Here is a 23,121-nt window from a genome sequence, read left to right on the forward strand (position 1 = left end):
ATCAATTAATTTTGCAATTGTAAGTTTAAAATCTTTTAAAATTGAAAACAAATTTTGGAAATTAGTTTTTTTCCCAATTTTATTTAACATTTTTGTCATCTTATTAAAATTAATTTAATGGTTATGACAATCTAATGACGTTAACAAAGATACGTGTTGCCAGTGGAGGTAGCGACAATATTAGATTTGCGGCAACGATGATAGCAAGACAAGTGATTCTCTAAAATTAAAATCAAATCACATAAAAAATAACTTTTTAAAAATTAAATTGCAATTAAAAAAATAAACTAAAATAAAATTTATTATAAATATAAAAAGTTATATTTGAAAATAAATAATATATAAAAATAAACTGTTTAATTTTTTTAATTAATTGTCTACTATGAATGAATTGAGTGTGAGTGAGCCTAGACTAAGACTATGTTCACAATTAAATATAGTTAAAAATATATCTACCTATATTCGAATAACACAAATAAGTAACGGATAACTATAAATGGTTAGTTATTCATAACTAACAACTACCGATTGTACAAGAGCAATGGATTGTACAACATGTCAGAATGTGTTTAAACTGTAAAACAAGCCACAGCTGGAAACAGAATCTAGGATTTTTTGATTGAGACACTGTTGTCCTATAACACTACTTGTAGTGATGTCCTTCGTGAACATCATCACAGCAACAAATACCATCACAATGAACATCTGCTCATAGTGTCAACAGCAGTCTCTTATTCCTTCTAATTACCCTCCGCTTTCCCTAGGAAGAATGCTCATTATTAAGTTGTGAACAATAGTATGTGTACGAGTCATGCGCAAGGTTCTGTGGAACACAGACAAACATAACTAGGTCAGTTTAAGTCCAAAGAATTCAATAAATGATGAAAAAATAGTAATCACAATACCTGTTCCTGAGAGCGGAAATACATGAAGGGCGTATAATGCAGAAAGTTTGACACCCTAGATGTGTATATGTCGGCATATCTGTCATAAATTTAAAAAGTTCAACATCAAAAGAGAAATAAGATGAAATAGAGATCCGGGGCATCAAAAAGCAAGCACATACTTCTCAATTTGTCTCATCAAGTGGCTTTTATCCCACAGTCCAGCACGAGATAGAAAACCCCACCTAATGCAGATATATACACCAAGTTAATAACAAATGCAAATGGTAAAAAAACCAAAAAGCAAGACAAGCAGCATCCAAATTGTTATGTAAAGAATACTCTCCCCTAACCCATATAGCAAAGGAGAAAAAAAAGATATCCCAACTTCCTTGCAACTTTTAAAAAGCGCAAAAACCAGGATATTGTAATGGTCAATAGTATGTTCATGTTCACTGTAACAAGAGCAGTTTCTTATTCACCGTGGATGCCACAGAAAGAGAAGTAACCAGAGGGGAAGGGGGTTGAAAGTTTGCTATCGTAACAGAGGATCTTTGGTCTTTCTAATAATATCAAGTACAGACCGAATACAATTAGAGACCTTCTGAATAAAAAGTTCTATCCTCTAAGCTTACCTTGAATTGAAGAGCTCCCCGTCAGCCTCCAGCATTGGAGCAATTTTCTTATCCAGTCTTTGCATAACAATAAGTAGCTTTTGCATGCTATCGGTGAGGTCTTCATCATTCATGTTAGTTGCTGCAAGGGTCTTTTAAGAAGATAGAAAATATTACAATCAGTACTGAAGCAACAGGCCAACAGTATATGTAGCCTGATCTGGGTAACTTCATAAAATAATAATAAAAAGGTATGCTCAATGTAAGTTTTCTGAGATTTTTTTGAGATTTTTAGGCACAAGAGTCACAGTTGAAGCATTAACAAAAAGCTTCAATATATGAAAGGAAGGTTAATAATTAGGCTAATAATGTCAAAGTTTATAACAAAATAACTAGCATTAATAACTGAGATATGTGGGAACAGCGTTGAATGATTATCTTTAGAATAAGACTATAGGCAACAAACTAATAGCAGCCAAAGATTGACCAGGGGTGTATTATCACACGAATGCAAAAGAAAAATCCTAAGTGCCTGATGCTTTTCGTATCACCAACAATGGCAAGAGGTATTTCCATTACAGCAAACAAAGCATAGAAAATATCAGGATTATATGATCAAAACTTACCTGAGCAGGACGGTCTCTATTTCGCCTCTGCAGAGCCAGCCGAAGTTGGTTAAAGAGATCCCCTACAACCTCCTTTTGATTTATAAGCTCCACCAATGATTCTCTATAACTCCGGCTACCAATCAAGGCATTGTACTGCAAGTTTCAACATTTACAAAGCACAAGGATATTTCTTAGTTGTATCTAGTCATGGCATTATATTTGCTTTATAAACACATACAGTTCAATACAATGTATTACTGAAAGCCATTAAATGCATTTTAGCTTTGAGTCAACAAGCAATCATACTATTTGCTTATTTCGAGAAAAAAATTGAAATTCGGGAGTTTTTTAGTCAGAAATTAAACAAGCATAAGCTGGTCTTACTAACCTCTTCTTCCAGTTCTCGACAAATCAATGCTGTTCGCCACCGCAAATGGACTTTGGATTGACTGACATCAGTGTAAATATGGTCGCCAACATACAATATCTCATCTCCATGAACACCTAGAGAATTTTCAACCATTTGCGCACTCCCCCCTGAATACAAACCACCTGCAGAAGATGGAGTACCATGATCATCAGTAGTAGCATGAGCAGCTCAATTATCCTCAGTGAAAAACAACATGATGATTCGATGAGTAGTATTAAAATAAATTTTGGAAAAAAATGCCAGCAATTTTGAATTCTAGTTATATATTATACAATCACTCTTTCCGAATGTCATCAAATCTAAAATATCCAGAACTAAATGGTCGATAAATATTAATGCATCAAAAAAATGTCAGTGTTTATTTCTTTGTATTGTCTACAATCTACGACTTATTCTCCATTCCCATTTCTGTAAAGGAGGTAGTAGCAAATCCAAAAGCTAACAGTAACAGATATATTCGAGAAAGGAATGCCTCCAAACATCTAATATTTTTGGTTCTGTTAAATGAATAAAAACGTATTTCAGGAACAGATGCATTCCATTTTTAGAGGTTCAAAAATGTACTTCAAAATAATGTATTTCTCATTTGAAGCCTTTTGCACTTTTATACAGCAGATCCAAAAACTATCAGTAACAGATTTATTCGTCGAGAAAGGAATGCGGAAATAAATAAAAATATATAACCCTTTTGGTTTTGTTAAAAAGTTCACTTGTCTCGACTTGTATTACTCGAATTCCAATTTTGGAAATAATGTATTTCTCATTTTGAAACCCTATTGTCTTTTTGGGTCAATAAATCTGGGAACAGTATTGTCTTTTTAGTTCAATAAATTTGTATGGCTCGCATTCCATGTTTGGAAGTCTGAAGTGTATTCAAAATAACATATTTCTAATTGCGAAATCTGGGAACAGCATTGTCCTTATACTGTCATTTTAGTTCAATAAATTCGGGAGCAGTATTCAAAACGACAGTCTTCATTTATATATTGACCTATGAAATAAAAAAATTAGAACGATGACATTCTCTTAGAAAATATGAATCTCAAACTTCATACACAGTGACAAAGCAAATGAGCCACAAAATAAGGATCATATAAACTACTAATTACCAGTTTGAGCCTTGAGGCATGGCCTCATAAGACCGTCGCCTGTGACCACTTCATACATGGGGTGTGATGTTTGGAAGAACTCTGGTTTTCTTGCTGAGACAATTACCTATCCATGAACAAAATCATACCCATTTATGCAAATTTATTTCATAATAAGATAAGGCTGTTAGTTTAGGGCAAAGTAATGATGAGGAGATAGATATTTCATTCCTCCAGTGTCAAGAACTTTTTGTAAATTTCATTCAAGAATAAAGTAAGAAATAATGTACACGAACTTACAATGTCAAATAGATCTCGCCAACCCAGATCATTGGGAAGGAATCTATTAAAAGAATGACGCATCATTTTGTCTGTGTAATGATAATCTGAGTTGGTAATTAGCAGAAGTTTTTTACCAGCCTGTTTCAAGTAGCCAACTGGTAAGAAGTAGAAGGGCAACATATGTTATGCAAAATATAACACATTAGAAGTAATACCTCCTTCTGATCCAAAAGCGCCAAAGGTAATTCTGGATCAGGCTCTACAAAAAGTTCAGGCTTAGACATGATCTCGCTCTGCATAAATTTCATGTCATTTGTTGTGAATGAAGCACAACACTATAACTTCAGAGTGGCCAATACAACAGCTTGACTGTGTTTACCTTAAGGCGACCTTCTACATGTGCCCAGAAAAGAGCTTTTCCAACAGCCTGAAAGTTGTGGCAATGGTAAAGAAAAGAACTTAAATAATCAATATATCATTTATGGTTCCGAAACATTTGCCCTAACCATATTACCTTATATAGTCCTTTATAATCGAGAGGGCCAAGATCTGATGGTATAGTCCCATCATCCAATCTGTCAACCATCTGAAAGAAATAGTACATCATTAATGAAGCCTTACCTTAAAAAAAAGTAGTACATTAAATAAAAAACTAACACCCTTATAAATTAGGTAGGTACTATGATTAGTCATATTATTGTCAAGAATTACGGCTTACAGGAGCTGCCTTATATTTTAATTTCACATCTTCATATTTCAGCAATCCCATTTGGACCCTGATACCTTCTTGAAGTTTGGACTACCTAGTTGGCCTCTAAAAGAGTTAACAAGGGGGAATGGACAAGGGTTCAAAAGACATCGCTAACATTGTTCAACTTTAAGAGAGCAACAAAACCCATGACCCATTTGAGAGATAAAAAGAAGACACATAAGCCAAGATAACATTATATCAGAATATATCTCCACCACCGAAAGTTTTGAGGTTTACACCAGCAATAACAACATACCTGCATGTAGGCCACAGCTTCAGACACAGAAAACAGTGTATTGAGAAACTCCCATCGACTCTCCTTTCGCAGGTCCACCAGTTCTCTCCCATACATCTCACTTCCATTGCATATAAAGTTAAGTAGCACTCTCCAATTTTTGATAAATGACATCTACTAAACTATTAATGTGTATGAACATGCATGCATGATTGTTAATAATGTATACATAACATATATTAATTTGAAGGCTGTGTAGCAACACAGCCAACCAATGAATAGTTGATGATGATTCATGTGCAAACCTAAAATGATCAAATCGGTATTGTTGGAAGAGGGATTTCTGTCATCCTAAAATGGTGTATGTTTTGATAAGTTTCCATTATCAGGAATGAAAATACAATGACACTTACCTCACAGCTCGAGTAGATAACATTTTGGTGCCATGCATGGCTCTTTTTATGTAACCAAATCGATCAGCTTTAACCAAATTTCCTTTCTCTTTGTCTATGACAAGGCCTCTAATAACCTGAACAATTTATAACAGAATGCAAAGATCAGTTAAACAAAAAGGAGAGAATATGGATTTCCATATGCCTTTAGCTTGCCAGAGAGAACATATTACCAGGTCAGGATCAAAGGCAAGTCCATCAACAGGGAAACCCATGTTCCTAAGGTTTTCCATACAGTAGTCATAAGCCCTGCCTTCCCAAGCCTGTAGGAGAATACGTAGAAAAGTTCATTACCTAAACAGAAACAAACCTACAGTTCCAGGAAACACCACACAATACATAAACTATTTTGTACTTCTCTTATTTTGAAACACCATGCTAATGTTTTTAACATACAAAAATAAAACCATCAAGCAGAGTAGGGGCAAAATACTTTGTACTTTACCAATGTGGTAAACATCAGAACTAATAGAATGAATTAGTACTATAAAATAGTATTGAGGTCTTGACTCATTTGATGATTACCTTATGCTAAAATTACGAATGTACAACAGAATTTTTTTGTTTATAAATCTGACATACAGCACAATCAAAAATTGAACAAAGGAAGTTATATCTGCATATTTAGTTATTAGGATTATTATTGTTCATACAGACTACTTGGAACATGGAACAGAAGTGTACCACCACGTTATAATGAATCAAGGTATAGTCCATGTCATATCCAATGGCACTGATGGACCGCAGATTCAATGTACGGCTGCAGAATATTCCGCGAGGCGACTCTCTGGATGAAGAAGGGCTCTACACATGAACACAAACAAATGATATTTTTTTACAGAACATGAATCCACTTCTCAGTCAAATCCAAGCAGGAAAAGAGTGAGAGAGCAAAAATAGAAAAAAGGCAAAATACGAGTGCCAGTCAGAAACAATAATTAAATGAAAAAAATAACAAGTGATTGAAGAAGTAATAGGTGGTTGTGGAAAAGGTTGATAATAATGATATAAAACATCCACATTCTAGGGTGACACTCCAAAATAAAAAGTAGAAATTTATCTTCCGGGAACATCTATGGAGAAACAAAAATAATTAAATGAAGATATAAGTAAATTATATCAAGTATCGTCCTTTCAAAACTTTAATGAAACCCACACAAACACCTCATATTCATTGTATACGTATATAGATATCTAAAATATGAGAGGCCTAGGCAATTTGTAAAAGTGGTCAGCTCATGATGGTTGAATAACAATGTAAAACTAAAAGGAGGATATTTTGCAACTTGTCATGTGAGACGTCTAAATATTAAGCATACAGCTCACGAAAAACACAATTTGTAGCATGTTTAATGTCCATTATCCATCCATGCCTGAGTTGAAAAGAGAATTTGATAATGATACAAATATGCACACAGCAGAAGAGCACATTAGGGGATACAGATACCACCAGATATTGCATAGGACACAGGGAAGTAGACTGAAAATTGAAAAAACAAACACAAGCAAGCAAAAGGAGTAGGCCAACTGCACCACCGGAATGCCCAAATCTTTTAGCAAATCCTCTGCTTGTCTTGCTTCTGATCTGGCCACTTCCTCAATTGGACCTTCTAAAGCACCATGACCATCAATTCCTACAAGCAAGGGGACCAACATTTGCCTTGTTTAGCACAAATTTACAAAACCACACTCAATTAAATAAGAGTAAAGATATGTTTGAAGAAAACTTATTCATAGAAACTTCTAGGAGAGAAAAAATAAGAAGGGAAAATAAATTCATTTTATCTATAAGCTAAAATTAGCTTATGTATGAGGTAAAGAATCTAATACGAAAAAATATTACAAATTAAATTTAGTGGTAACAAAAAAAGATGTACTGGAAGCGAATGAAATCGGCCTAAGCTGATATCTGTTGTTCAGAACATTGAAACAACTATATGATCCAATGTCCTATTCTATGATATAAAGAAACTTTCACATTCAGAAGCAACACTTGATCTTGATCTTGATCAATGGTGCTATCAAGTAACAACCAGCAGTCCAAAACACAAGCAAGACAGACAAATGCAAGTGAAGACCAAACATGAGAATCTTGGAAAAGTTTCAAGTATTACCGAAAGCCTCAAGATGCTCCGACTTGACGTTCAAATCACCTTTGGTGCTCTCCCCAAGGTAGTCCACGTCGGACTTGTTCGACGACGTCACAGAGAAAACGTCAGTGTTTGAGTCAGCGCTGTAGCAACAAGGCGTCAAAGCCTTGTCTGACTTCAAATTCACGCGGTTATGGGAAGTTGGTCTGGTGAAAGCTGCAATCTTGAAGCACTTGTTGTTGCTGGGGGTGGTGGGAGCCACTGCCGGCGTAGCATCGCCGCCGTGGACGGCGAAGAAGCCCAAAAGGTCCGTGGAGTACATGAATTTGCAGTGGTTGAAGTGAGGGAAGAGAGGAAAGAAGAATATGATTGGTGGGTAACACTGGCAGTGAAGAGTGAAGAAAGAGTTGAGGATAGAGCTTCTTGCCAGAGACTGAAACAACACTGAACACAGAATCTCTTTCTTTTTCGTTTGTGGCGTTAAATTTGGATTTGGATTTTATTGGGATGTGTAAGCTCAAGAAAAATGTTTTTTTTTTCTTGACTTATATTAGGTATATATTATTTATTTATGGTATACCCAGGATATCTTTGCTTACCACTTTTGTTAAATTTTATTGAATTTATCTAAACAAAATTTTATTTGTGGTAATTTCTTTAATTGTTTGTATTTAATTATAAGTTGTGCCACAAAGACATTTTGGATCGAGAAATTGGGTGTGTAAAATGTTGATTAAATATATTTTTATTGTTAGTTTGGATGGAAAGTAAAATGTATAAAAAAATATCACATTCATTTTAAGATAAGTTTGGATGAGAATATAACATTCTTTTTATAATGCAATTAATATATATGTATATATATGTGTAATTTACAATATATTATTTAATATTTTTTAATATTATTTTTACAAAAACATATTATTGTAATGTAATAAAAATATAAATACAGTTTTTTACTAGTGTGTCTATATATATGTATATATATATATATATATATATAAATTTTTATAAGAATGGCTTTGAAAAAATATGTGATGGTGATTTTTAAATAAGATGTTAATTAGTTATTTTAAAATGGGAAAATATTTAATTATTTATTTATTAAATAAATAAATAAATTATTTTTATCTATTTAAAGATAATATTTTTCAATTAAAAATAGATAAAAAAATTTCAGTGTATACTTTTAATAATATAAATATATGTATAAAAAAAGGCGACATGCATGTAGTAGTGATTAATTAAAACTTTAATTTTATGATAGTGTGTGCATTTAAGTAAATTTAATAAAAAAAAAGTTTACATTATTAATATTTATTATTTGTATTAATGCAGCATTTAATATTATCATTTAAATATATTTAAAAAAATTATGAAAAGGTTTTATTCATGTTAGTATAGACTGTATAATAACTCTATGAGTAAGTTCGGTTCGGTTTTTAAGATTGTTTCAGATTTTTTAATGAAATTTTGAATGTGTTACAAATGATATCTATATGCACATCAGTTTATAAAAAAAAGTTATTCAATTATAATGTATTTATTAGATGCGATAATGGAAATATAAATCTATTAAATGTATAATATTTAATGATACTATATATATATAAAAGTAATTAATTCACTAAAAAAATTATAATTTTAACCGAAGTTTATTAATGGAGGTTAATATAATTTTTACTAAACATTCAAGTAGAAGAGTTTTTCAAACTTCTTTTAAACGAAGTATTTTTTTTTATTTTTTTTCTTTTAGAAATTTCAGTGTACTTTATTTTTACCGTTTATTATTCTTCATTTTGTTTTTCTTTTATAATCTTCACTTCATGTTTTACACTTTTTATTTTGTCTCTTTTATAGTCTCTTTCCTTTTTCAAGAAACCAACCACCACAGTGTTTCGTTTTGTAAAATCCAACTTCGTTGCTCGCATGGAATTTGTAAATTTTTTCAAAGGTAAATCATTTCAAATCCTTCAAAATTCAATCTCAACCAAAATTTTTGCTGCGTTTTCCTTTTGCTCTATTTAGTTTTTCAAAAATGGTTTTCACTTTTCCTATTTTTCATGCCCTAGATCATTTCAATAGTTAAGTGTTAGTGAATTGTTTGTTTTTTCAACAAATTCTGGTGCGTTATGTCACAAACTATTCACTCTCGTTTCATAAGCCTCCCGTTCTCAAACACATCATCAACATGTATGTTGTGCTATTTGCTCATTTTTTCTTTACATATGAAAATGTCTCTTCTTCACTTGTTCCATTGAGATTCTTCAAATAATCATCACTCTTTTCACATTTTCTTGTTATTTCATAAACATCTAGGCTCACAAACTCTAATTCTTTAGCACATGATCCTGATGTGACTACTACTACTACCAACAAATATCATGTGACATGTTCTCACCGTACAAAATAAATGGTCATCGTACAAAATAAAATATAATCTTACTCACACAATAAACAGTGAAAAAAAATGATGGTTCAACTCTTGCTTTGGTTTAATCCGGATTTGGTTATAACCACTCTTAAGATCAAATTTGGTAAATATTTGAGACCATGTAACTCATACAACAAGTCATCTAATCTAGGAATGGGATGTCTATAATTAATGGTTATGTTGTTTATGGCGCGACAATTCGTACACATCCTCCAACACCCATCCTTTGTAGGGACAAGAATCACAGGCATAGCACAAGGACTCATGCTATCTTGCATTCACCCCTTAGCTATTAATCCCTCTACTTATTTTGTTGAATTTCTCTGGGCTCGGTTGGATTGGTCCTATATGTAGGCCTATTTGGTAAATAAGCACCGGGAATGAAGCCTATTTGGTGCTCAATGTCCCTTAGAGGAGGTAATCCTTTTGGGATCTTGAAAAACATCTTCAAATTTCTTTACCAAAATTTTCAAACATGTAGGGTAAAGACTATCTACCACCGACTCACTCGTAAGGGTCCTAGGAAAACCTAAGTATATAGACTTTTGGGAAAACATTACCTTTTTAAACATTATACTAACTAATTCACTAACAAAAAATTATAATTTTAACAGAAGTTTATTAATGGAGGTTAATATAACTTCTACTAAGCATTCAAGAAGAGTTTTTTCAAACTTCTGTCGCGATTTTAAACAAAGTATTTTCTTTTATTTTTTCTTTTAGAAATTTCAGCGCACTGTTATTTTCACAGTTCACTATTCTTCACTTCGTCTCTTTTACACTCTTCACTTTGTCTTTTTGACACTTTTCTTCGTCTCTTTTACCGTCTCTTTCTTTCTTCAAGAAACCAGGCGCAACAATGTTTCGTTTTGCCAAATCCACCTTCGTTGCTCGCATGAGGAATAGAGCATGTTGAGGGTCCCTTGTGTGGGGAATAGAAAATGCTGAATTTTTCAGTCTTAGACCAGTCCATAATTAACCAGAATTTTGCCAATTTAACAGGGTCACAAGCAGCATAGTTGGAGAACGTCCTAAAGGAGTATGAAGGGGTTTTTGAAGAACCCAAATAGCTACCACCCAACACAGAGAAATTGACCATAAGATTCCGATCAAAGATGAGATGGATCCTATCAATGTAAGACCGTATAGATATCCCCATCTGCTGAAAACGGAGATAGAAAAATAGGTAGAGGAAATGATGAAGATTAGAATAATTATACCCAGTAACAACCTTTATTCTAGTCTGGTGATACTTGAGAAGAAGAAGGATGACAGTTGGAGGTTTTGTGTGGATTACAGGGCTCTGAATAAGGCAACTATTTCGGTGATAGAAGAACTGCTAAACGAACTATGTGGGGTGCAATATTTTTCTAAGGTGGACCTCAGGGCCGAATATCACCAAATTCGCATGCACGAATTGGATATACAAAAGACCGCTTTTCGCACCCACCATGGACACTATGAGTCACTTGTTATGCCATTTGGGTTGACAAATGCGTCTGCCACCTTCCAGTGCACCATGAACGACATTCTACAAGCTTATTTGAGGAGGTTTGTTTTGGTTTTCTTTGACGATATTCTGGTCTACAACAAAACTTGGGAGGAACACCTGACCCATTTGAAGAAGGTTTTAGAAACCTTGCAACACCACCAGTTTTATGCCAACCACAAGAAGTGCGATTTTGGCAAGCGGGAGGTACAATATTTGGGTCACATCATGTCCGGTCAAGGGGTTCAAATGGATCCCAAAAAGATTTTGGCTATATTGCAATGGCCAATACCTAAGTCCTTGAAGGCCCTAAGAGTATTTTTGGGTCTCATGGGTTACTATAGGAGATTCGTTTATAACTATGGAAAAATTGTCATGCCTTTGACACAATTATTGAAAAGGGGAAGTTTTGTGGGGACCACAGAAAGCACAAAAGCTTTACACAAGTTAAAAGCAGTAGTCACTACAGCTCTGGTGTTGAAGATGCCAGATTTCAATCAAGCTTTCTGTATTGAATGAGATGCGTTTGGGATAGGACTAAGAGTAGTGCTATATCAGAACAAACAAGTTATTACTTTCTTCAGTAAGGCCTTGGCCGAGACTTCACTCACCAAATCTGTCTATGAAAATGAGTTAATGGCCTTAGTGTTGGCTATTCAAAACTGGAGACCATATATGATATGGCGGTGGTTCACGGTTAATACTGACCAAAAGAGTCTGAGATACCTTCTGGAACAACGAATAACCACCTAGAACCAACAGAATTGATGAGCAAAGTTGATGGGGTACGACTTTGACATTGTGTACAAACCAGGAGCGGCCAATAGGGTAGCACACTCGTTATGTCGAAGATTAGAGGAAGATGAAGACAAAGTTAAGGAGATCAATGTCTTGTCCAAACCTTATTGGAGGGACGTTGAATTAGTGGAAGAAGAAAACTTGCAAGATCCTACCCTAAAGAAGATCATGGAGGACTTGAAGAGCAACCAGAGTCACATGAAAATTATACCCTGGAAAATGGGAGACTTCATTACAAGGGTAGAATAGTGTTATCGGCGTCTTCCAGTTGGATACCCAAGTTACTACACGAATACCATACGACTTCGTTAGGTGGACATTCAAGAATTTTCCATACCTACAGAAGGATAGGTCAGTCGTTGTACTGGATGAACATGAAGAAGAGCATCACGGACTACATCCACGCTTATGCAATTCGCTAGCAGAGCAAATATCAGGTGTGTTCACCACAAGGACTACTACAACCTCTACCAATTCCGAAAATTGTGTGGGAGGAGATAAGTATGGATTTCATTGTTAGACTTCCTAAATCATGTGGGAAGGACACAATTTTGGTGGTAGTGGATCGCCTTAGCAAGTATGGTCATTTTATCGCTCTTAAACATCCATATTCTGCGAGATCTATTGCGGAGGTTTTTGTTAAGGAGATAGTGAGATTACATGGCATTCCCACATCCATAATCAGTGATCGGGATTCAACTTTTCTAAGTCTGTTTTGGAAACAATTATTTAAGTTGCAAGGAACTACGTTGAAGATGAGCACGACCTATCACCTCGAAACAAACGGTCAAACGGAAATAGATCGTTGGAAACATACCTACGTTGTTTTAGTTCAGAACAACCTAATTTATGGGCGACTTTACTCCCTTGGGCGGAATACTGGTATAACACTAGTTTTCATGGAGCGACGACGTGTACACCGTTTGAAGTAGTGTATGGTCGTCCACTTCCATCCTTGGCACGCTTTATTCCAGGAGAGATGATGGTAGAAGCAGTGGAACATGATTTAATGAACCGGGATGATGCCCTCTCACAACTCAAATTTCACCTGGAAAGGGTGCAAGATTTGATGTCCAAATATGCTAACTGCCATAGGAGACCTTCCCCAATTAAAGTAGGTGATATGGTTTACTTAAAAATCAGGCCCCATCGGCAGCTGTCAATGCCGAACAGATTGCATCTAAAGCTGGTAGCTAGGTATTATGGCCCGTTTCAGGTGGTGGCTGCCATAGGGAAGATGGCTTTTTGCATACAACTGCCAGAAATAGCTCGAATACATCTGGTCTTCCATGTATCGCAACTGAAGTTAGCAGTAGAGACACAAGAAGTTCAACCTGAGCTTCCTAGAGAGTTTCAAGGCTCTGTAGAGAAATTGTATCCAACAGAAATATTGGATAGACGAGAACTGTTTGCCCAAGGAGCATATATTCCACAACTATTGATAAAGTGGAATAAAGGAGAGAGGGACACAACTACTTGGGAGGACGTGACGACAATCCAAGAACAATTTCCTGAATTCAACCTTGAGGACAAGGTTGCTTTGACAGAGGGGAGTAATGTTAGGACAAAAAATAAAAATAAGGAAGACTTGGAAGGTATATCATAGAAGAAATAAAAATAGGAACCATTAAGGGAGCAGTTAGTTGTTGGTTGGGTATGGTTGGTCATTAAATAAAGATCAACAGGTTTTCGGAATGTGTTAGTTTTTTAGTATTACACTTTGGTGATAGGAGTAGTCTTGTGAGAAAGGGAATGTGTTCCTTTAGAAGGCATTTCATTCTGTAACAATGAACAACAATAAACAGAAGAATTTTTCAGAGTTTTGTTTGTGTCTTTGTGTTTCTTAATTACCTTTTACTGGATTCCTAACATTATGTCACAAACTATTCACTCTAGTTCGATAAGCCTTGTTCTCAAACACACCTCAACATGTATGTGGTGCTATCTGTGCTCTTAAATTGGCTCATTTCTCTTTCTTGTTTTTCTATTTGAAAACATTGATTTTAAAGAAACAAATATGGGATTAAGAGACTTTCATATCAGCCTTCAGGTATGTCCCTTCTTCACTGTTCCATTGAGATTCTTTGAAGTTCATGACAAATAATCATCCTCTTTTCACATTTTCTTATTTCTATTGGAGATGTCATAAACATCTAGGCTCACAAACTCTAATTACTACTGCACATGATCCTGATGTGAGCACTACTACCAACAAATATCATGTGACATGTTCTCACCGTACAAAATAAAATGATCATCGTACAAAATAAAATATTATCATACTCACACAATAAACTGTGAAAAAGAAAGGATGTTAATAATAAACCCTCTCTACTGCAAAATCGCACTGCACTACTATAAATTTGGCTCTCTACTCCAATTTGATTCATTGGTTATGATGCATCGTCTTCTCCCGTTATTTTTTCCATGGCTCCCAAAGTTCTTCGACTTCACAAGGTTCATCTTCCTTCTGCAACATAGTTAAAAAAATGTCACAAACTATTGACCTTAGTTCGATAAGCCTTGTTCTTAAACACACCTCAACATGTGTGTGGTGCTATCTCTGCTCTTAAATTGGCTCATTTCTTTTTTTCTATATGAAAACATTCACTACAAGAAATAAGAAAAATAGTGTAGGTCGTTGAGAGACACAAATAGGAAAAAACCCATGCAAAATCGCTCTTATTGTAGGTTTAGCCTCAAACATAAAATGGAAACTAATACCTTTGATGCTACCACTCTAGCGTAGGATTGAATGGTTGACATAATTTGAGTGGGCTAAACCTGCGCAAAATGGAAGCAATTTGAGTAGGTTAAACCTATGCAAAAATGGACGCATTTTGAGTAGGTTAAAACTACACAAGGTGGACGCATTTCATTTTGAGTGGCTAAACCTACGCAATGTGAAAACATTTTGCGTGGACTAAACCCACATAATGTGGACATGTTACATCCTTCTGTATACGTATGGACCGCCACAAAGTTTGAGGTTAGTGTAGGTGTAACCACTTCTGGGACACTAATTAAATTAAACTCATGAATGAATTTAGCTGACACAAATTTGTAATAATTTAAAATGTTAGTATGGGTTAAGCCCACACAAATTGTGAAATAATATATATATATATATATATATATTTAAAAATCAAATTTGAACTTTTTTTAAAATTAAATTAATACCATATTAAATTTGAATCAGTTTTCAATGAATCTAAATCTAATTTATGAGAAGCACTGAAAATGTATGTGTATCCACATTTTGTATATATAGTTATGTTCCATCTTCATCGTTGTGTTGCTTCCTCCACTGAATCTTCTTTACTCCTTTGTATTAATGACTTCTACGCCATGTGATATATGAAACACAAAAAACAAAACATGGTTAGGTTTACAGTTGTAGTGTCATATAAAAAAGAAATTGAGAAACTTACTCATTTGAGAATAGAGTGAGCGAGGGGAATTAGAGAAAATAGCGCGTTGGACGAATAGTCACTCATCTTAATTCAGCCAAGGGACCGATTGTAAACCAATACAAAAATTATATTCAAAATCTTATATACAAAAACGCAATGCATGTAAAGAAGATGAAACAATTGAAATAAAACCATAAGAAATAGAAGAAAAAAAATGAGGATAAGAGTGCGTACTTATTTACATATAAGAGAAAACAAGAAGAGGGGAAAATGCGTGTGTCTCTAAAAGAATATGATGTGTGAGATGAGAGTAAGGTTTCACATACATTAATAAATACTGTAAGGGCAATTGAGAGAGGGAAGAGTGAGAAGTTTTTGATAGAGAGAAAAGTGGGAAGTGTTTGATAGAGAGGAAAGTGGGAAGTGTATGATAGTGGGGGAGGTGGGCAGTTGTTAAGATGATTAATTATATTTTAATTAAATAATATTTATTTAAAAAAAAAATATCAAGTATACTAAATTTTATAAATATTTATTTTTTCTAAATAATAATTTAATGCTTATCTGAAACTTATAAATTTAAAAACGTAAATATTATATATATTAAACTTTAAAGTTGACATTTACTTAACGTTATTAAGGTTTGAATAATTAGACATTTAATAAATTTATATTTTAATTATTAAATTTAGTTATTATATTATGTTTAATAAATGCATCAAACGTATTATTTAAATAAAACAATCATTTATATATTTTAAAACCTTAATCTAATAACATAATTATTATATGTAATATATAATCCAATATATAATTATTTATTTTTATTTTATTTTTATTAATGCATATAATATTTTTTTATTTTATTATAAATATATATATAATATTTTTTTTTATTATAAATATACTTAATACTTTTGGGCATGTAATTTTTTTTGGGGATGAGTTTTAATACAAGTAAATCTTGTGTGAAAAATATTTGTTTTTTCAATGTAGTAGTTTAAAGTGCTTTGAAGTCAATTACTTTAGCATATTTTGTTGTAATTTTTTAAATGTATATATTAATGTTATTTAACTAGTGCATGTGCTTTCGGTTAATGCGGTTAAGGATGCCACTGAGTTGGTTGCTGATCCGATCGGTCATCGGTCGTAGATGACGTCAGCAGTAGAGGACTATGTGGACCACCCGCAGGGCGACACGTGGACCAGGTGGCAGAGAGATCAGGGAGACGATCGCCAGGAGAGGTGATCAGGGGGTCCGTAACCAAGTGACCACCGACAGATCAGGCGGCAGAGAGGTCGGGGGACAGATCATCCAGAACGATGATCGGTGGTCAGTAGCCAAGTGGCCACCAACAGACCAGTTCTCAGACTAACGCCTGGGGGCAGAACGCGAGAAGCAAATAAACACTGATCAGTCATCGGGTGCATTGTCATCGGGGTCCCATGTTACACGCAGTTAAACTAGGATTAAGGTTCCTAGCGAGAGCGTTATACATGGACCTCGCATGAGCACGTCTTAGGGAATCGCGCACGAGAGTGGCCTGAGGGAGCTAGTAAACCGATCAGTGATTGGTGACTACCCCAACCCATTACGTGCATGAAGGGTAAGTCGTTTACGCAAGGAGCAGCGTTTGGTGAGTGTGCCTAGACCAGCCACACCTGACGCTCTCCTAAGAGTACGCGGTTTATCCAGATGAGAGAAATATCCTAAGTTACTCCGTAAGGGTGTAACTTAGGCACACAAAGAGAAGCGCTAGAGCCCTTCCAGTAAGTGACACGTGTGTGGTTAGATGTGAGTTGCAGGCCTCCACGTGTCATCATCTGAGAGGGGTGCGGTCCAGACAAAAGTGCACTCCGTACCGCTAAAGGTACAGACAGGCGCAGCCAAGCGCAGAGACGCGCAAACATGCACAGACTCTCACGCTCCCACTGCTGATTCTGAAGGTACGCTTTCTCTGAAAAGCATAACAGGGTTCTGACATATGCCAGAAAAGCATAACAGAATTTTGTTATGCCCAGAAGCAGGGAAAGAGACATAAAAGAGAGAATCAGGGGGAGAGTGAAAAAAAAAAGAATAGAGAGCAAGAGTTTCACACACACTACTAGTTTTCTCATTCGGTGGTTCTGTGGACTAACTTGATCGTCGGAGTGCAAACGGCCGCCAGAGGCGCCGTCTGTGTGTTTTGCAGGGCACATTTGGAGATCCAAGAGAAGGTTCTGAGGGTGATTCTGCAGAAGACGCAGTCGCGTAGACAGGGCAGAGAGTGCTACGAAGCGATTCCTCCACGTTCGAGTTGCCGGCAGGATCATTTGGCGCCCACCGTGGGGCACGAGTGAATCGTTGTCCCATATATACCACAATTTTGAAGCTTACCAGAGTTTTATCAGTTTCTTTGATAGAGAAAGATGCCTAGAAACAGACAACCCTCACCTGCGCCATCTGCTGACGAAGGAGCTGTGACAATGGCGCAGGTCCTGAAAATGGTGCGCACGCTGCAGGATAACGCCGCAGCGTCGAAAGTTGAACAAGAGAGGATGCAGGCGGAGTTGGCCGCGTCGCAGAGTAGGAACGACGAGCTGAATCGCGTCAACGAAGAGTTGAGAAGGACGTTGCAGGCGCAGAGGGAACACGTGGTTGACGAAAGAATGTCTAGGCAGCCCTCACCTCCAAGAGCGTTCCCCATGCCATTCTCCCCTGAGATCATGGGAACCATGGTGCCTCCCAACCTGGTGGGGGTGAAGGCATCGTTCAAAGGGGTAGAGGACCCGGAGGCGCATCTGACGGCGTTCCACACCCAGATGATGTTGTCTGGGGGCTAAGACGCCGTGTACTGCAAAATGTTCATGAGCACATTGAGCGGAATCGCCATGGAGTGGTTCGTGAGTTTACCAGAAGGGCATATCACGTCTTTCTCTCAGTTTTCGAAGCTCTTCACTGAGCAATATATCGTCAACAAAGCACCTGCAGTAGTGTCATACGACTTGTTCGACGTGCGTCAGTACCAGGGTGAGTCGCTGAAAGACTACCTCAACCGCTTTGGAGCACAAGTGGTTAGACTGCCCAGCAAAGATGAAGATATGCTGGTGCACGCATTTAAGAAGGGAGTGCTGCCTGGCCCTTTCAGCGAGTCTCTCATCAGGAACCATCCCAGCACCTTTGCAGAGATCCGACGGCGTGCGGTGGCGCACATAGTGGCAGAAAAAGAGGTTTCTGAGAAGAGGGGAAGTGCTGCACCACCAAGACCGCGTGGAGGGCAAGGAAAGCCACAACAAGTAAGGGTGCATGAGGCCAAGGAGGGGAAGAAGGTGCGGGAAAAACCTCGTCCCTATGCACCAGGCAAAGACCAGAGCAGGGGGCGTGCAAGGGAGAATAGCGCACCCCCGAGATACAACTTCATGGTGGGATTGGCGGATCTCATCACCCTTCCTGCTGTAGCAGCAAGACTACGAGTACCAGAGAAGACAGATAAGGTACTCGGAAAGAAGAAGAATGAATGGTGCGAGTTTCACCAGGCCTTTGGCCATACACTTCACTCCTGTTTGGCACTGGGACACCAACTGGCAGAGTTGGTGAAGTCTGGTTTTCTAGCAGATTACCTGCGTGAGCCGCAGGGTGATCGCGCGTCAAGATCCCAGACTGGAGAACAACAGCATGAAGTCCCTGTGCATAGGGAAGTGCAGACGATCGCAGGAGGCTTCTCTGGTGGGGGATGCACAGCTTCACAGAGAAGGAGATACGCTCGATCGGTGATGGCGGTAGATGCGATAAATGAGAGTCATTACCCTGAAGTGGACATTATCTTCAGGAAAGCTGATCTACGGGACGTTGTCCCGCACGACAACGACCCAGTGGTCATTTCTCTCATCACAGCGGGAAGACGAGTGCATAGAGTACTCGTAGATCAAGGAAGTTCGGCAGACGTCATGTTCTGGCCAACATTCAACAAGTTACAGTTGTCCCCTGATCAGCTAAGACCGTATACCGGGTGTCTCTACGGTTTTGCAAGAGATCAGGTAGAGGTGCGGGGATACATCGAGCTGAGGACAACGTTCACTGACGGAACGACAGCCCGCACTGAAAAGATAAAGTACCTGGTGGTGAACGCCCCTTCTGCGTACAACGTCTTGTTGGGGAGGCCAACACTCAATAGATTGGGCGCAATACCATCGACGAGGCACATGAAGTTGAAGCTGCTGTCGATGGAGGGGACCGTGATAACCATCAAGTCGGATCAGGCTGAGGCAAGACGCTGTTATGAGAACAGCTTGAAGCAAAAGAGAAGTGTGTGCCACGTCACCACGAAACCACCACCAGGCGTGCGCAAAGAGCGATCGGTGGTCAGGGAGATACATGGCGCTCAGAGGATGGAGGATGCTGCGGTGGGGGGCTCCCAGGTAGCCCAAGTTGAAGAAGAAGAGGGAGGCGCGATCGCTCCTCGCGAGTCAGGGATCGCGAGGGCGGTCATTGCCAATGAGAGAAGGCCCCACCCAGCTGAAGGATGGGTTGAAGTGGACATCGGGGGAAGAAAGTTCAAGTTAGGGGGATCCCTCGTTGAAGAAGAGCGAAGGCTGATCATGGGTGTGATTGAGAAGCACATGAATGCCTTTGCATGGTCAGCATCCGACATGCCAGGAATCGACCCCGATTTCCTCTGCCATCGTCTGTCGATGGACCCTATGGTTCGACCTGTGCGACAGAGGCGAAGGAAATTCAACGAGGAGAAGAGGAAGGTGATCCACGACGAAGCACAGAAGCTCCTTGCCGCAGGGCACATAAGAGAAATCCAGTACCCCGAGTGGCTAGCGAATGTGGTACTGGTTCAGAAGGCAAGCGGCAAGTGGAGAATGTGCGTGGACTTCACTGACCTCAACAAGGCGTGCCCCAAGGATTCTTACCCCTTACCCAGTATAGATGCTCTAGTTGATAGCGCATCGGGGGGAAAGCTACTCAGCTTCTTGGACGCTTTCTCGGGGTACAACCAGATCAGGATGCACCCCATGGATGAGTGCAAGACTGCGTTTATGACGGAACGGTCTTGCTATTGCTACAAGGTCATGCCATTCGGGTTAAAGAATGCGGGGGCTACCTACCAGCGGCTCATGGATAGGGTGCTCTCGCCCATGCTGGGAAGGAACGTACACACCTATGTAGATGACATGGTGGTTACGTCCCAAGAGAAGAAGCATCATGCAGCTGATCTGGAAGAGCTATTCACCACCATTGCCAAGTACAGGCTGAAGCTCAACCCTGAGAAATGCATTTTTGGTGTGGAGGCTGGGAAGTTCTTGGGCTTCCTCTTAACAGAGCGGGGAATCGAAGTTAACCCAAAGAAGTGTGCGGCGATCGTGGCAATGAGGAGCCCAACGACGGTGAAGGAAGTGCAGCAGCTCACCGGTCACTTGGCGGCTTTGTCCCGGTTTATGTTCGCTGGAGGGGAGAAAGGTCACCCATACTTCCAGTGTCTCAAACGCAACAGCAGATTTCTCTGGACACAGGAGTGCGAGGAGGCCTTCATCAAGTTAAAGGGGTATCTGGCGAGCCCACCAGTCTTGCGAAAACCTCAGGTAGGCATCCCTCTTCGTCTATACTTTGCTGTGACGGAGAGAGCAGTCAGCTCAGTCCAAGTGCAAGAACAAGACCAGACCCAGAGGCCTGTTTACTTCGTGAGTAAGGTGCTGCAAGGCCCTGAAACAAGGTACCAGGCCCTCGAGAAGGCTGCTCTGGCAGTGGTGTTTTCAGCCATAAGACTCAGGCATTACTTCCACAGCTTCACAGTGGTGGTGATGACTGATCTGCCTATCCAGAACGTATTGAAGAAACCTGATGTAGCAGGAAGGATGGTCAAATGGGCGGTGGAATTGTCAGAATTTGACATCCAGTACGAGCCCCAAGGACCGATCAAGGGGCAGGTGTTCGCGGACTTTGTCGTCGAGTTGTCGTCGATCGCGACACCTGCGGAAGGATTAGACTTCCGATGGGTATTATCGGTGGATGGCTCCTCTAATCAGTAGGGGAGCGGCGCGGGAGTCATCCTGGAGGGACCAAACGGGGTACTGATCGAGCAGTCCCTCCGCTTTGCCTTCAAGGCTAGCAACAATCAGGCGGAGTATGAAGCCGTGATCACAGGAATGTTGCTAGCAAGAGAAATGGGAGCAAGAAATCTGCTGGCCAAAAGCGACTCTTTGCTAGTCAGCGGGCAGGTTACAGGGGAGTTCCAAGCAAAAGATCCCCAGATGGCAGCCTACCTGGAGTATGTGCGGCTCCTGAAGACGTCCTTCGCCGAGTTTGAATTAGTGCACGTGCCAAGAGAGCAAAATGCCAGAGCAGACCTGCTTGCCAAGCTGGCCAGCTCAGGCAAAGGGGGGAAGCAGAGGACCGTCATTCAGGAGACCCTGAAGGTGCCGCGCGCGTTCGTGTCAGACAACCAGGTACTTCATGTATACAAGTCGATGGAGCGTCTAACGATCGGTCATCAGTCGTTGACCCAAGAAACGCTGAGAGCACCAAGGGTGAGATCGGGACCGTCAAAGACCGATGAGTCGATGGAGGTCCATGCGGGGAAGGAACCCGACACCTGGATAACGCCATACCAGCTATACTTAGAAGATGGTGTACTCCCGCTCGATGCGGCAGAGGCCAAAAGGATAAAGAGGAGTTCAAGTAAGTTCACTCTTATAGATGGAAACCTCTTTAGATTTGGATTTTCTCACCCTGTGCAGATCTGTGTGCACGGCGAGCAATGCACCAGACTCATGACTGAGCTGCACGAGGGGGTGTGCGGAAGCCACGTAGGTGGTCGCGCTTTGGCAAGTAGAGTACTCCGCGCGGGGTACTACTGGCCAAAGCTGAAGGAAGACTGCATAAGGTTTGCTCAGCGTTGCAAACAGTGTCAACTGCATGCAGACTGGCACAAGGCACCCCCTGAGGAGTTGAGGTCCATCCATAGCCCATGGCCATTCCATACATGGGGGATTGACATCCTAGGACCCTTTCCCCTGGCGGTGAGGCAGATGAAGTTCCTCATCGTGGCCATCGAGTATTTCACCAAGTGGGTGGAGGCAGAGCCAGTCGCACACATCACCGCACAGAAAGTCGAGCACTTCGTCTGGAAGAACATTGTCTGCCGCTTCGGAATACCCAAGAGTCTGGTTTCCGACAATGGCACCCAGTTCACAAGTCATCAGCTGAGGAAGATGTGTGAAGAGTTAAAGATACAACAGGTTTTCGCTTCAGTGGAACACCCACAAACCAATGGGCAGGTGGAGTCAGCAAATCGAGTACTGCTCAGGGGGCTGAAGCGAAGACTAGACAAGGCCAAAGGAGGCTGGGCAGAGGAGGTCCCCAGAATTGTATGGTCTCCACCCCACAGTCCAGCACCCATGAGACACCCTTCAGCCTTGTCTATGGGACAGACGCCATGATTCCTGTGGAGATACAGGAGAGCTCCCCCAGATTCTTGAACTTTGTTGCTGAAGAGTCCAATGAAGAGCGTAAGGTGAATCTGGACCTGCTAGACGAAGTGCGAGAAGAGGCCAGAGTCAGTGCTGAA

General features: G+C 39.2%; 1 protein-coding gene across 2 annotated transcripts; it reads right to left on the reverse strand.

Annotated features, from left to right (window-relative positions):
* Nucleotides 1-480: 480 nt before the first annotated feature.
* On the reverse strand, nucleotides 481-7,973 carry LOC137807084 (uncharacterized). 2 transcript variants are annotated; one of them, XM_068607531.1, is made up of 17 exons: nucleotides 7,459-7,973; nucleotides 6,878-6,978; nucleotides 6,029-6,148; nucleotides 5,518-5,607; nucleotides 5,306-5,421; nucleotides 4,914-5,013; nucleotides 4,421-4,492; nucleotides 4,286-4,333; nucleotides 4,122-4,199; nucleotides 3,925-4,044; nucleotides 3,646-3,751; nucleotides 2,495-2,658; nucleotides 2,125-2,259; nucleotides 1,520-1,650; nucleotides 1,067-1,129; nucleotides 906-984; nucleotides 481-823 (listed from the first exon to the last, which is right to left on the reverse strand). In XM_068607531.1, exons 1-17 carry the CDS (start codon nucleotides 7,754-7,756, stop codon nucleotides 761-763), a joined length of 1,884 nt encoding a protein of 627 aa, XP_068463632.1. In that variant the 5' UTR covers nucleotides 7,757-7,973; the 3' UTR covers nucleotides 481-760. The 2 variants fall into 2 exon arrangements, with proteins under 2 accessions (XP_068463632.1, XP_068463633.1); XM_068607532.1 differs by having other exon boundaries at nucleotides 6,881-6,978; nucleotides 7,459-7,962.
* Nucleotides 7,974-23,121: the final 15,148 nt, after the last annotated feature.

Source organism: Phaseolus vulgaris, chromosome 3 (genome assembly GCF_000499845.2).
Source record: "Phaseolus vulgaris cultivar G19833 chromosome 3, P. vulgaris v2.0, whole genome shotgun sequence".
In the NCBI taxonomy this organism is placed as follows: Eukaryota; Viridiplantae; Streptophyta; class Magnoliopsida; order Fabales; family Fabaceae; genus Phaseolus; species Phaseolus vulgaris.